The 15369-nt window shown below is 34.5% G+C and overlaps 4 protein-coding genes across 4 annotated transcripts; 3 read left to right on the top strand and 1 right to left on the bottom strand.

The window, feature by feature from the left end:
* Positions 1 to 2344: 2344 nt before the first annotated feature.
* LOC103856464 (auxin-responsive protein SAUR76) lies at positions 2345 to 2986 on the top strand. The gene has a single exon (XM_009133569.3). The coding sequence runs from the start codon at positions 2413 to 2415 to the stop codon at positions 2794 to 2796; it is 384 nt and encodes a 127-aa protein (XP_009131817.1). The 5' UTR covers positions 2345 to 2412; the 3' UTR covers positions 2797 to 2986.
* Positions 2987 to 3668: 682 nt separating this feature from the next.
* On the bottom strand, positions 3669 to 6431 carry LOC103856463 (auxin-responsive protein SAUR50). The gene is made up of 3 exons (XM_009133568.3): positions 5710 to 6431; positions 4555 to 5099; positions 3669 to 3845 (listed from the first exon to the last, which is right to left on the bottom strand). Exons 2-3 carry the CDS (start codon positions 5018 to 5020, stop codon positions 3799 to 3801), a joined length of 513 nt encoding a protein of 170 aa, XP_009131816.1. The 5' UTR covers positions 5021 to 5099; positions 5710 to 6431; the 3' UTR covers positions 3669 to 3798.
* Positions 6432 to 6572: 141 nt separating this feature from the next.
* On the top strand, positions 6573 to 7812 carry LOC103856462. Its single transcript, XM_009133567.3, has one exon. The coding sequence runs from the start codon at positions 7021 to 7023 to the stop codon at positions 7594 to 7596; it is 576 nt and encodes a 191-aa protein (XP_009131815.1). The 5' UTR covers positions 6573 to 7020; the 3' UTR covers positions 7597 to 7812.
* Positions 7813 to 14023: 6211 nt separating this feature from the next.
* LOC103856461 (pectinesterase inhibitor 3) lies at positions 14024 to 14921 on the top strand. Its single transcript, XM_009133566.3, has one exon. The coding sequence runs from the start codon at positions 14135 to 14137 to the stop codon at positions 14744 to 14746; it is 612 nt and encodes a 203-aa protein (XP_009131814.1). The 5' UTR covers positions 14024 to 14134; the 3' UTR covers positions 14747 to 14921.
* The last annotated feature ends 448 nt before the right edge of the window (positions 14922 to 15369 follow it).

Raw genomic sequence — 15369 nt, 5'->3', positions numbered from 1 at the left:
AATTGTTAACAGAATCAGTGACAAACTGACAATACATGCAAATATTGTAATCAGAGTGTCATTAATCTTTGCAAGTGGAGAGGGACGCATCAGTCAATACACACCAACTTGTTTCACATGTCTTTTCTTGTTTGGTATGGTTAACGTACGATGGTCTATGTCTCACATATGTGGTGCAACAATCTTTGTAGATTTACATGTCGATGTTATATATATATATATATATGTGTGAAAATAACATCATCAAATAATCTAAGTTGGTAGAGATTGGAGGATAGTTTTTCTTGCTATGATTACAGACTCCAAGCATCATTTGTATACTCCTGCTTGTGTCAGAATTATTTCTAAGTTATGATTTGTCTATATCATTTACATATGTATCTACGCTGTGTGATTGAAACATACGATATTAGTATTATAGATATGGGATTAAGAGATTCTTGTTAGGAATAATAATTTGGAAGAAAAAGGGATAATAATACAGGGAGATTTTTGGTTTTCCGACAATATATTTTTCAATGATATAATATTTTGAATAAAGACATCAAAGGATCCAAAAGGGTCCTTCGCTTACCAACATAGTGTGGAGGGAATAAAAATGGTTTATTAAGCATTTATAATACTTTAGGTTTTGTTTTTAAATGTTTCCTCAAAACAAATGTTTGGTTTTATTATCCAGAGGCCATGTACTACATAAAAGTGGTGAACATCTATGTGTGTGCATTCCTCTTTGGTTAGGGCACTTCTGAAAGTACTTAAGAACTAAAGCATATCATCAAAGTAAAGAAACATTTAGTGGTTGTATATATATGTTTTGAAGTGTGATTTTGGGGGGTATACAAGTTGACGACCACTCTTTTGTTAACAGTTTTTTTTTTTTGCTAAACTTTGTGCACTCTTGCATTAACAATTGATGAAAATTGTATTGTTTTGTAAAATTGTTTTATCATTTAAATTTGGATGGCAACATACATACAACTATAGTATTCACACTATTATCAAATCGTACAGCTTTCGGGACCTTGGTATGCTGATAACAAAAAATGAGTAGCATCAGTATGTCATGTACTTGAGAGAGGTTAAATGGTTTGTCTACAACTTGACGCATTGGCATGTGAAGAGCTGGCTGAAAAATAAGAAGTTGAAATTTTCTCTAACAAATTTTTTGCATCTTTAACAAATTAATTTCTATGAAGTTTTTGAGTGGTCGTTACTAGTATCTTTTTCTTTTATTTCATCTGTATTTGGACTCTTTCACCAATATTTTCTCTCGCAATTCTAGTTAATATTATCTCAAGTTTAAGAGGATGATTGGTGAATATTTTTATTATCTATATAAGTTGACAAACTAGAAGGAGGTGTGATTATTGATTAAATACTAATATTTAATGTTACATGATTTAAAAGACATTTGATGCTCCTATGTCGGTCTACTAGGATAACGATTTTTAGGTTAAAAAAAAAATAAGACAAATCTTCGGAAACTCACATGCTGTAACAGTAGTCGTCAATACAAATAAATCATAAATAAAATGCACAGCAGAATAATGTCGAAGTCCACAACAAAATGACAAAAATAAACTTGATAAATGTTTTTGTAACATGTTATGTGTGAGAAAATGGATGATAGTATACTAGTTAGCCAATTACATACCTAACAAATAAAAAAATTGTGAAGCCGCTTTTAAGTTCATGAACCATCTCCTTTAGTTGTTAACTTAAACATATTATAATAAAGTGAATATATAGTATAGTTCTTATTTTTATTGCTCTTGGACACTATTTTGGCGAGGATTCACAGTATTTACATTTTAAAAAAATACAATATAACCAAATGGGAACTCTCTAGATTAAATATATATATATATATATATATAAATATAAAATTTTGTTGATTATTCGTGGAGAAGCGAACACAATGAAAATCAGATATATGCACGATGAAAATCAGTTGAAAAATTAAAATCAAACAATTACCAAATCTTTGCAAATAATAGTCTAGGCCTTCTTGCTCAAAAAAAGAAGTCTAATGTCTTCATACTCAAACGTCTTAACCACAACTTTAGTAAATTTTGATCTAAATAAAATCATCATGCAGCAATGATGTATATAGTTGATTGATGACTGGGATGACAAAAGACTTTTGCAGTGATTTGAGTGTATAAAATAATATGCTTGTTTTTGATATAAAAATTAGTTTTTGATATAAAAATTAAAAGCATAGAATGTTTTTTTGTAGAAAAATAAATATATGAATTAAATAATTATGAACCCTACCCCTGTCAACTTAATATAAGAACCCATTCTCCATTCTTTCTTGGACAACAACAACGCTCTGCTTCTCTATCCCTTTCACCGGAAACTCACTCCTACGTACATCTCCGACTAAAGGTTCACAAAACCGAATTGTTAATGGCGAAAGGAGGTAAAAAACTGATGAAGCTCAAATCAGTTTTGAAGAAGCTAAACTCCTTCAACACCAAGCCAAACCAGCCACCGGCTCCGGCCAATCACGGTCGATCCTCCGCTTTGAGTGCATTTTCCTCGGAAGAACGCCACACTGTCTACGTTGGCAGTACACGGCGTCTGTACCACGTGAGCTCCGACGTCGTTAGTCATCCACTCTTCCAGCAGCTAGCAGCAGTGGATGGTGGATGCGGCGGCGAGAACGGTTCGATCGCCGTGTCGTGCGAGGTTGTCTTGTTCGAGCATATGCTTTGGATGCTTGAGAACGCCAACGCTGACGAGTCAGGCCTGGAGTCGGTCCACGAACTCGTCGAGTTCTACTCCTGCTAACTCCTACAATAAATTAATTAGGTGCCAAATATATGTAATTAATGATTTATGTTTGTATATTCTATACTTTGTATACTTTACAGTCTTTTGTTAAAATCTATCCTTTTTACTGAGTGATACAACAACCAATGAATAAATATTTCAATATGTAAACATTGTCTTGATTGTAATATAAAAATGTTTGTTTTTTATAAACTTATTGCAATGTCAATGTAGATAGGACACATATATACTCGTGGCCAGGTCGGTCAAATGAGTTGACCGGACTCTGCTGGCGCCTTGTGCGAACAAGATCAATCCTTACAAAATTTAAACTCTAATCAAGAAGTTAATATTTTTACAAAAAGACGTAGTTCATCTAATTTACCGTAGATTGGCCTGTATGATTTTAAAATATTTCATAAAATATTTTCCTTTACAATTAATCTGTATCAAAAATATATACATGCATGTACATAAACATAAAATACATAATAATACAAAAATGCTATATACGTATACGTATATATTATATAGTCTAAAGTTTCTAGACTAATGTGCTAATTTTCTTTCTCCAAAGAAATATACATGATATATATATATATCATGTCATATATAATATCTAGGTGGAGTAGATTTCATACAAAAGTCATGCAAGAAAATCATTTTGTTTAGTAAAATACAAAATCAAGACTAATTTTCTAAAATTTTATTATTAAAGTATTGAATAATATAAAACTCGGGAAAAAAACTAGCTATATAAAATATAAATTAACAGATTTTTCATACAAGAGGTTATGTTTTATTAACTTGTGACATTTCATCACCAAATCCTTTCACATTTATGTCCTAGAAACTTAAATCGTCTCTTGAAAAAAGAATGGAGAAGGAAATAAAAACCAGGGAAGTATAATTACACCCCAGAGTAGTTAATCATTCCTACAATTTCCATCAATATATGATAAACAAAACAAAGGATAAGAATAATCATAATAACAAAAGAAATGTTTTGAACAGTTTTTATCACTTGATTTGTGTACACTCTTCCATTGCTGCTACTGCATCTCCAGCTGCAAAAAATAACACAAAACCATTAGTGTTGGAATTTGGTTACTCCAGTTTATCAATGTCCCAAATAACCAATCTCTTGATTGGTTTCATCAAACTATCTGGAAATGTATATATTAATGCGGTTAACTAAATAAGAAGAGACATGGTATAGTAGTCCTAAAGGCTCAGGCCGGCCCATTCTAAACCTAGGAGATGAGCGCTGTTTTTATGGTTTGAACTCATCCCTGATTAAACCTGTTGGCCTGTCTGACACATGAGCCTGGACCGGTTAGATATGGGCTAGGTTGTGGGTTGGCATGCCCGGCCTAGTTCTGTGACAACCCATCCTCTCACTAGGAATCTAGGTTCACAGTGCTGCAGCGCACCGACCCCAACCCCTCCATTATGAGTCCTCTCTGACTCCATAATTAGGTTGTTGGTGAGACTCGAATCCAGGTCCTCACCCGTTAACAACACTCCTCCAGGATGAGTTGTCACCAATTGACCTGATCAATTGGTGACAGCTTGTCATGTGGGAATGCTGTTAAAGGGTGAGGACCTGGGTTCGAGTCTCACCAACAACCTAATTATGGAGTCAGAGAGGACTCATAATGGAGGGGTTGGGGTCGGTGCGCTGCAGCGCTGTGAACCTAGGTTCCTAGTGAGAGGATGGGTTGTCACAAGTTCATTGTATGATCTCTATATAAAAGAGATGGTCTTTTAGCTTACCAGAACCATCGTCAGGGTGATGATCTTTAGAATTGTTCTCCATGCATTTAACCAAGAACTTGAAAGTCTCGACCTCGCAAGGGATGGTGAGGGCACCACTCTGATCAAACCCAAACTCTTCCTCTGCCTTTTCGAGCAACACCTTGAACAAAGAGTGGCCGAGATAGCTTGTTGGTATGATAAACCTCCTTAGCTCGGGTCCAACATAAACCGCAAGATACCCTCTGGGAACATCAACCGGAGGCTCAGGGCTTTGGCAGTTTTCGTCATCCGAGTCACAGTTCTTGACAGCTAATAGCCTCTTGTTGATCGCCGGTGAAATCATTGCCGCCGCTTGCTTTCCAGCTGCCAGTGGTGGAACATCTGACTTGGACCCTATAGTTACGGTTTGCCATTTCTGCAAAATCTCCTTAAGCCTTACGACTTGCCTGATTCCGGTTAACTTTGCCGCATTATTTTCATCCATCTGCCCTGCCTAGTAAGATGACTCGAAACGTTTCTTTGATGACAGATCAAATGTATCATAAGATCTTTATTCCTTGTAGCTGCATTTACAAATATAACTAAATTGTATCAAAATAAAAGAACAAAAAACATTACTAATTCTGCATGAGACCCAGTTGCGGACAACAAATCCTTCAATAGTAATGAGATTCACAAACTAGAGAATCAAACGTGTACAAAGTGATTAACTAACCAAATCATAAATCATTAGATTAAATATTTCTTGTCAAAAAAATAGCGAAGTGAATATATTGTCATCTGTGTTACACAAAAAGAAAGAATATATTGTCCTCAACCAAAGCAGGGGACCCACATTCAGACTGAAACAGAGTCCAAAGCAGACTTTTTCAAAAGGAATGTATTTCTAAAATTCAACGCAAATCCCAAACATGAGTGCATAGACATGGAATCTGCAACACGAAGTCCTAGAGGGAAGAACATTAGATCAATCTCAAGAACATGATCCTAAGTTTTTATATAGTTTCCAGCAAACTCAGTAGATCTATATAACGCACGTAGCTCATTGCAAAAAGAAAAAAGAATCAAGACTGGATCAGCATCTAGTAGATCCAAATTTCTCAGAAAATATAAATAAGTCAGATGAGAAATCATAACCCGTCTAAACATATTTTACATATGTGTTATGTTTACCTGAAGAGGAAAACGAATTGAATCACTCGTAGCTATGGACTCGATTTGGAACGCCATGCACAAAGGAAAAAAAAAGGCTCCCAAAGATTTGTATCTTTATTTTTCTTTTGTCGTTTTGTTCTTCTTTAGATTTAGGTTTTTTCTGTTCTAAGACTGGAAGCTCAAACGTCAATGTTTTCAAGTATTGAAACTAAAAACCAAAAAAATGAAGAAAAAACTATAAATTAATAGAATCTAAAAAATTTGGTGGGGCAAAACGAATAGAGAAGCGAATTATGGGAGATCAGAAACTGGTGATTGGTGTTTTTTGGATTTATAGTTTTTTCATTTAACTGATTTTCGTCACCGCACAAAAGATTTTGTTGGCTTTCCCGTCACTCTCGGCCTTCTCAGGTTCCTCTGTTATCGCACGTTCTCTACGCCGAAAGTTAGATTGTTTACATACATTATCACCTTGTTACTCTTAATTAATAACGAACTTACATCTCATTTCCGTGCGGTATAAAAAAGTAATGAGTTTATGACCTGACTTTTATGGACAGCATGTGCATATAGCTAAGGTTATGTCATATGTGATCATGTTAAAAAATACGTTCACCAAAACATTTTATCAGTGTTTGGCATTGTTTTACACATTGATAAATCACAATGATGTGGAGATTGAGAGAAATCGTATAAGGATATGGAGTAATTTACATATTAATATTTAGTTGATATATTAAAAATTAAAGTCCGAATTAAATATTTTCCTACATTAATTTAGTATATCTTATTTTTATTTATAAAAAAAACTAGAAAGGAGTGACTGATTGATAATATCTAAGAAATGGAGTATATAAATATTGTGATGGGCGAAGATCCCTTCACCAATTATTATTGCATGCGTCGGACATGCATACAAAGCAGACAAAGAGAGCCGCCTACTACTCTAAATAGATGAAAGCAGCATTATGTATTTTATATCCTAAAATATGTTGTATTTTGAGGTCCAAACTCGACCATTTGTTATATGTTGTTTTAAAAAATAAATTAAATCTTTGGGGACCAACAAACCCATGGTAGAATAAGTATATGGCTGTCCGCATCTTCCTTCAACACAAAGCATCTTCGTTCTTGATCCTCAGCATCTACCAAATATTCACACTTCCACTTGACAAGATCCAACGGCTTAGCGTTCCTCTCTATGTCCACACGACCCATCTGACGGTTCAAATTTCATCTCTCTCTCCCCTCCTTTATATAAACCACTAAACCTACCACCTCTCTGCTTATTCAAAAGGCAATAATCAATAATCAAGAGAGAAAGAAGACATGGCGACTTTGGATTCTCCACTAGAGGCGTTGGCTTTCCAGTACGCTAGCTTCGGTGTTCTCGCCGTCGTCAACAACGTCTGGACATGGATCGCTGTCGTGACGGCTGCTGTCAGCTTCTGGAGGATGAAAGTCACTACCATCGGAGACAACGGTGGTCATGCAGGGTGTAGCTTGTTGGAGGATGTAACCGCCTCGAAAGCTGAACAAGAATCCGATCGTCAAGAACCGCAAAAAATGGCTGGTCCGGTGGAGGCAGCGGAGGCGCCTCCAGTGAATGAAACGGAGGTTAATTGGGAGCCGTTGATGTGCGATGACGGAGTGACGAAAGGGACGAAGCTGACGATGTACTACGAGGTAGACGTTGATCACGAAGAGCGGTGTGTTGATGGAGAGGGAGATTTACCGACAGTTAACTATGGAGGTGGGTTTGGTAATAGCGGAGAGTGGTGGGAGAGATGGGAAAGAGTTGTGAAGATGAGAAATGGTGATGACGTTTGGTACCGTTACGTGGACTTGACGGTGATAAACGGAAGTGTCGTGAGGTTATGGGATGATGACAAACGGAATCCGTAACAGTGGCAGGTGTCTAAGCTAGAGGATATTCCTAATTTGGAAAATAAAATCCTTCAAACCTTGTTTGGTTTAAAGTGTATTTTTGGTGGATTATGATTATAATTTGTACATAATTTTCCGCCACAAGACCAGGAACGCTTGAGCTATAGAAGAAACCAAGAAAATCAAATATTAAATGTTGCTTCAGTAGTGTTGTTACTCGAGCATTTGGATACTTACGCTTGCTATGCCCACCAAAACTTGACTACACGCGTATACTGATATTCGATGGTCCATTCAAAACTTGATCGCATGGATTTGTTCCTGTTGGTTTGTTGCCATGGCCGATTCCGGTAGCATTGGCTAAGCCCACAAGACTCTTAAGTCTTAAATTACTAAAATAAAAAATATTTGTTAAATTTTCACTGAATTGTCTATATTCCTCAAAATTTCAAAAACAATAATGCAGCTTTTATTTCGAAATAAAATCGCAAGAACTTTTGGATAAAATCGTAAAAATAAATGGAAAGCTAAATTAAACGGGGATATATTTATTTTGAAGTTTTTGCAGCAGAAAAAAATAAAAGAAAAGGTATTACAGCGTAGCTTTCATTTTTAGTTGAAGTACTGGTAAATCTAACTTACTTAGACCATTATTAACCTCAATCTCTTAACTGGATTCTTAGCTTCGACTAAGAGACGGTTCTTACATTTTTTTAGATTTTAACTAAGAAAAGTTAAGAACCGTCTTTTAAATAAAAGATATAAGAGTCATCTCTTAGTCGAAAAATGTAAAAAACAAAACAAAAAAGTGTCAAATTATGAGTTAAGAACTCCGACTAAAAAACTGGGGCTAATGATGCCCTTACCCTTACTTTGAAGATAAACAACATCATAAACTTACATTTCATAAAATAAACTTAATACATTTTCATAACACAAAGAATGCAAACTGATGTTATATTTACTAATAAAATGTTGTGGAATTAAATATTCATAAACATTTTGCAGAAAAAAAATCATTTATAGAGAATGAAATGATCATGAAATTTCACAAAAATAAACAGAATCTAAAGAGGAAAATCCTTCTGTAATTAGGAATGAATAGAATAAATTTATTCTTTTTTACTCTTTACTATTTAGAGCCAAATTGACTACTTAGAACACACCTCCTAATTCAACTTATAACCAGTTAAAATATTATCCGTATAACTTGGCTACTGCACATTGTGTTGAGAGATGTCGAGGTCAAAGCAACTATAGAGCTCATCGTAACGCACAAGATCAAACATGCTACATGACTAAAATTATGCATTCACACATTGGTCATTCTTGTTCAATTGGGTATCTTCACCTTTTTCTTTCGTTGGGCTTCACAATTTGAATTACTAGAGACAACTTTAACAAAAAAGAAAAATGATTGGAGGCAAAACTTTAGCTTAGTTCGGTGTTATTTGATTACTAATTGAATGTCGATAGTTAAAGAAGCTGTTTGTTATCAAAGTCATTTTCAGAATGTATGATTTTTGAATTGATCTGTACTAAGTTTAATTCGTTTTAAAATTGTACTTTAATAGTAAATTTATCCTGAAATGATACTTAGTGTCGAGCAAAATAACTGGCAGATAAATAGTGTCTCTGAAACCACTTTCGTCAACTCATAACAAACGTGGGTCCACTATTCTGAAACCTCTTTAAATATAATTGGCCTCTGGTGACCAGTCGGCCAATAATTTCACAACCTTTGATCTTTTCGTTACACATCCCTTATATATTAATTGAGGAACATTTGAAAAGATGTAACCTCAATTTTGTATTAATTAAAAGAGGCTCCAATGCATAGGTGGCACTCAATTAGTTAGTCAATTACATTCAATTGAAAAATAAGTAGGTCCACATTCGATTTGTATATGTTGTTAGATACATAAGTTGGTCAAACTATATGATATAATGATATGATATGATATTTTCTTTCCTTAAATAAAACCTACGGAATTACCATAAATGACTAATATATATATGACAATTAATGAGTTTAATAATAAAGATTTGATAACAATGTATATCTCCTTCATCATTTTTTGTTTAATTTTATATTATTAAAATAAATTAAACAATCAAATTAGCTATAAAAATAAAATTTAGGTTTTTTCGTATATGTTATATTTTAAATTTTTAAAAACGACAATAAATGACTAAAACTATTAAAATTATTATGTTAAAAATTAATGATCAATGGTTTAACATTTTTATTATAAGAAGATACACATGATTTTAAAACCATATGAGTAAAAAATATCATTTAATAATAAATATATATATATATATATATTAAACACTATATACCATAAGATTACATAAATATTTTAATATTAAAACTTTCAATGAATTTTCAAGAACATTTATAAATTATAAACTTATTAAAGATTTCAGATTGAAAATTTTGTTATCGATGATTTAAATATTTTGTTATAAAACGATATGAACGATCATAGAACCGTATGATTATAAATTCTTATTTAATAAATAACTATACAAAATATACTATTTCTAGAAAATAGGTTGGTCCATCTTAACTTATATTACACTTTTTATTAAACTAACTATCGAATTGATAAATAACGTACCAAAAAATGTTTTGCACTTTCCTTAAATAAAAGTTACGAAATTACCTAATATGATTAACGTATATGTGAAAATTAATTATAATGAATAATAAATATTTGATAACAATTTTTGTATCTTAGTTCTTTTTTTAATTTTATATTATTAAAATATATTTAAAAATCACATTAAATATATAATAAAAACATTTTAAATTTTTCTTATATGTTATATTTTGAATTTTTCAAAACGTCTATAAATTATTAGAAATTTGAAGATCCCCACTCTGAAAATTTTGTGATCAATAGATTATTTTTTTTGTCATAATAAGTTACAAATGATCATAAAATTGTATTAATATGAACTTTTATTTAATATTATAAGAAGATACACATTATTTTAAAACCATATGAGTAAAAAATATCATTTAATAATAAAACATATATATATATATAGATTATACTATATACCATAAGATTACATAAATATTTTAATATTAAAACTTTCAATGAATTTTCAAAAACATTTATAAATTATAAACTTATTAAAGATTTCAAATTGAAAATTTTGTTATCGATGATTTAAACATTCAGTTATAAAATGATATGAATGATCATAGAACTGTATGATTATAAATTCTCATTTAATAAATGACTATATAAAACATACTATTCTTAGAAAAATAGGTTGATCCATCTTGACTTACATTATATTTTTTATTAAACTAACTATCGAATTGATAAATAATCTACCAATTTTTTTTTTGCACTTTCCTTAATTAGAAGCTACGAAATTACCTAATATGATTAACGTATATATGAAAATTAATTATTATGAATAATAAATATTTGATAACAATTTTGGTATCTTAGTTCTTTTTTTTAATTTTATATTATTGAAAGATATTAAAAATCACATTAAATATATAATAAAAACATTTATATTTTTTCTTACATGTTATATTTGAATTTTTCAAAACGTCTATATATTATTAGAAATTTGAATATTCCCACTCTGAAAATTTTGTGATCAATAGATTTTTTTTTGTTATAATAAGTTACAAATGATTTATGAATTTTTATTTAATAAATATTCAAACTAAATAATATATATATATATATATATATATATAAACACTAATGATTTAAAGCAACAAGATTGGCTGATCAATTTAGTCGTCCAGTTGAAATCTTTCAAAAGTATGTGAAAGACTAAAGTCAAAGTAAATATGGATTTAGAATAGTAGTTATATTTTACTAACCAAATACCGAAAAAACCGAACCGAACCGAAACCAACCCGATATCCGGATTGAACACCCATAATCCAAATGAAGCCAAACTATTGTTTCATTCTCCAAAATATAATAAAAATAATAACTTAATCCCGCGCAAGGCGCGGGTCTTATCCTAGTATATATTAGATCATAAATTTTATATATATTAGACCATAATAATCATTCACATGTTATTCATTCAAAGAAAAAAAACCATTCACATGTTACATGAATTGGACTGGACAGTCATTCGTTTGTCGCTAGACTCGCTATATTTCTGTAATTTGCGGTGCATTTATTTTCCAGATTTTGCCCATAATCATAAGGTGCTATATTCACCATGCTACCCTTATATAATGCACGTACACACGTACATAGAGTGAGGGTAATTAGGTAATAAACCATAAATACGTTCATACAAGGACCTACGTACTTTAAATTCTTTTTTTTTTTTTTTGAAAAAGGGCTTTCAATTAAAATGCATAAGAAAATACAAGTATGAGGTGTAACTCATAAGTTTGGAAAAGTTTGCAACAAGCATAGAGTTAGAGAAACTCTAGACGAAGATTCACATTTGAATCTTAGAAGGACAGAAACAGAAAGACACTAACTAGTGGTTGTGGTTCCCTCGGCCGCGACGACCTCTTTTACCTCTTCCACTAACATTTGTCCATTCCATATCTTGAAACTTTTGTGTTGGTTTTATTTCCCTTCCGCCTCTAGTTAAGTTATAACCAGAAGACTCTCCAACCACATCAAAACCAGCTCCTTTTCCATAAGTAACCGGAATCTCCGATTCTCTATAGAATTGTTGTTGATTGTGGGTGGGAGGAGTGGTAGGGTCAATTTGTTGCTCATTTGCAGAAGAGCTAGGGTCTTCCACAATGATAGATTGTGATGGAATGGCTTCCATAATAGGTGAATTAGAGGGAGCAACATTTGCAGCTGCTAACATAGGGATAGTGACATCAATCTCTGAGCAAGAAGTAGAATGTACCTCATGCGAATCTGTGAAAGGAGTGACAACTGCAACCTCAGAAGGTGTAGTGATCAAAGACTTTTCTGGAGTCTCAAGTGCTTGTTGGGTAGAGAGCGAGCCCGAACATGGCTCCAAATTTTCGACAAGTGTACTGAAGGAGTTCTGTGCCAAATGAACTATATTCACCACTGGAATCTCTTCGTTGGTAACCTGAGGTTCCTTAGTAACAGTAGCAGAATCATGAGGCTTAGGAGGCAGTAAACACCTTTTCTCTTTATGGCCAAGTGCTCCACATCTATCACAAGCACTTGGAATCCAAGAATACTCCACCTCCACTAAAAAGATATTGCCTTGCTTGTCATCAAGCGCAATTAGCTTCGGAAATGGCTTATCTAACTCAACTTCAACTAAAATTTTTGCTTCTCCCATATTTTCTGGATCCAAGCGAGGCTTGTGCGTAAGCATTGGCTCTCCCAAACCCGATGCTATGTGACTAATGCCTAACCTAGAAAAACATGAATCTGGGATATTCTTGAGGTTGACCCACACTGGTAGCGTAGAAATCTCTGGGATTTTGAAAGAGGTTACCGGATTCCAAGGAGACACAAAGAGGAGGCAATCATCAACATGCCACACACCTCGCTGGATAACCCATTTACGAGTATTTCCATGAGGAATATGGAACAAAAACGACGAGTCCCCTAACTTTCGGCAGGTTATCCTACATTCTCGACCCCATAACCTATTCAACACAGCATGAATAAGACCTCCAGGCGGGCTAGAACACCTATGAAACTGTCCTACAACATATTCTTCCTTATTCTCAGGTCCTAGCTTAAGTACCTTGGAGGGGATTGTCACTTGAGGAGTTCCATCCAGTCGGTATGTTGGTTCAGTGGCACGAAATAAGTTTCTAGAAGATTGGTTCATTCGGGCAGCCCATGGAAACCGAAGACTACCATCTTCCTTGAGAGCTGGAGGTGGAATTTTATCTACTGGCATTTGCGTCATTGATTTCTTAGGAAGCATCAGATGACCCTTCTGCTTAGGACCGTTGACAGTAGCTTCGCCAATTGAAGGCCAGAATGAATCTATTTGACTTTGTAGCATCTCTGTAACTCCGAACCTTGGAGTTGCAGGTTCTGGAGGAGTCGGTGGTGGCGTGAAATGAAGTGGCTTTGACCACGCACCCAAGGAGCGAATAAAGGTGGGATCTTTATCTGAATCGTCATCACTCGCTTCTTCATCAGTTTCGTTATCACCCGCTTCTTCTTCTATGGTGTTAACAACACTGGCAGCAGCATTACTGAGAGGCCCAGAGACAGGAGGAAGAACGATGGCCGGAGGAGGAGCTTCTTCATCGATCTCGTGGCGGAGTTGGTCAACCAAATCCGTCGGCGGAGGAGTCATTGGATCTTCGATCTGGGGAGAGAGAGGCTTCAGTCGAGTCTGGAAAGTCGACGGAGGCCAGAGTCGACGGTTGTGCCGTCGATTTGATGCAGAGGAGACAAGGGTTTGAAGTTCGCCGCGAGAGAGAAAAAGGGTCGAGCGCGTGTTCTTAACGCGCCTTTGTTATATTTGAAAGGACATGAAAAAACGAGAACTTTAAATTCTTACCAACTGGTCACAAGACACAACTCGCCTGTTTCATATACAGAGATAACTGTGTCTCGTCTCTTTCCAGTTTAAACCGAGAGAAACAATGGCTCCTCCACAGAAGCTCTTTCTCGCCGCCATTTTCGCCGCTGTCATTGTAGCCACCACCACCGGAGATGGATCTAATAATGCTGGAGAAGATATTGTACATTCCTCTTGCATGCACGCTAGCTATCCATCACTATGCATCCGTACGCTGTCTACTTACTCCGGTCCGACCATCACAAACCGTCGTGAGCTAGCTCAAGCCGCTGTTAAAATAAGTCTCTCCCACGCTAAAGCCGCTGCGAAAAAACTCGCGGCAGTGCGAGAAACCGTGGGGAAGAAACGGGAGAAAGCGGCGGTTGTGGACTGCGTGGAGATGATTGGAGACTCGGTGGACGAGCTGAGCCGCACGCTAGGCGCTTTGAAGCATCTCCGCGTCTCGGGTGGTTCGGTGAACGAGTTCAGGTGGCAGATGAGCAACGCGCAGACGTGGGCGAGTGCTGCGTTGACTGATGACGACACGTGTCTCGATGGGTTTCAAGGGATCGACGGTGAAATCAAGTCGGAGGTGAAGGAGTGGATGACGAAAGTGGCGAGGGTTACGAGCAACGCGCTTTACATGATCAACCAGCTAGATGATAAACGTGGCAAGCCCCACGTCGTACGTCCTTGATGTTATAATGATGCACTTGTCCTAATGGACTGTTGTGATTTTGTTAACTTTTATTCGCGTGTGTTTAATTACAAGTTATCCACTATATAAACTTTAAAGAAAAGAGTTTTTGAAATTACATGCATTGTCATTTTTAGTAGTTCTGATAATGGTATATAACTATATCCTATATTATGTAAATGTTTAATTTTTTGGTTCGCTATGTCACTATATCGTATTATGTGGTTCCGTTCGGATTCGCTTGCATGTGATTTTGTCTTCACATGAAACTGAAAATAGGAATTTAAAAGACTGATAAACTAAAACGAAAATCATATATACAAAGTAGTACAAACTGACGTAGCGGAAATTATTCATATAAATAATTTTCTGTAAGCAAACTCTTTGAGCAACATTATCGGTAAATACTGTGAGGGGTTTTAAAAAAAATAATATTTTAATTATTTCAACTCTAAAAACATTAATAAGATGACATGTGTTGTTTTAATATTTCAATCGGTTCTAAACCTCCTTAGTTTAAGAATTTTTATTCATTTTCTTTAATATCTTTATGATATTGTTTTTGAAGTTAAAAATGTTGGAACTGCTCAAAAGCATGTTTATTAGGAAGTTCTTATAGCGCT

Source organism: Brassica rapa, chromosome A03 (genome assembly GCF_000309985.2).
Source record: "Brassica rapa cultivar Chiifu-401-42 chromosome A03, CAAS_Brap_v3.01, whole genome shotgun sequence".
NCBI lineage: Eukaryota > Viridiplantae > Streptophyta > Magnoliopsida > Brassicales > Brassicaceae > Brassica > Brassica rapa.
This window is presented reverse-complemented; position numbering and strand designations above follow the sequence as displayed.

Bases quoted from the DNA above. Each gene is read 5' to 3' on its own strand.
- LOC103856464 (XM_009133569.3), top strand. From the start codon at position 2,413: ATGGCGAAAGGAGGTAAAAAACTGATGAAGCTCAAATCAGTTTTGAAG.
- LOC103856463 (XM_009133568.3), bottom strand. From the start codon at position 5,020: ATGGATGAAAATAATGCGGCAAAGTTAACCGGAATCAGGCAAGTCGTA. The intron at 3,846-4,554 runs GTAAGCTAAAAG...TATTTTTTGCAG, and splicing joins TCACCCTGACGATGGTTCTG to CTGGAGATGCAGTAGCAGCA.
- LOC103856462 (XM_009133567.3), top strand. From the start codon at position 7,021: ATGGCGACTTTGGATTCTCCACTAGAGGCGTTGGCTTTCCAGTACGCT.
- LOC103856461 (XM_009133566.3), top strand. From the start codon at position 14,135: ATGGCTCCTCCACAGAAGCTCTTTCTCGCCGCCATTTTCGCCGCTGTC.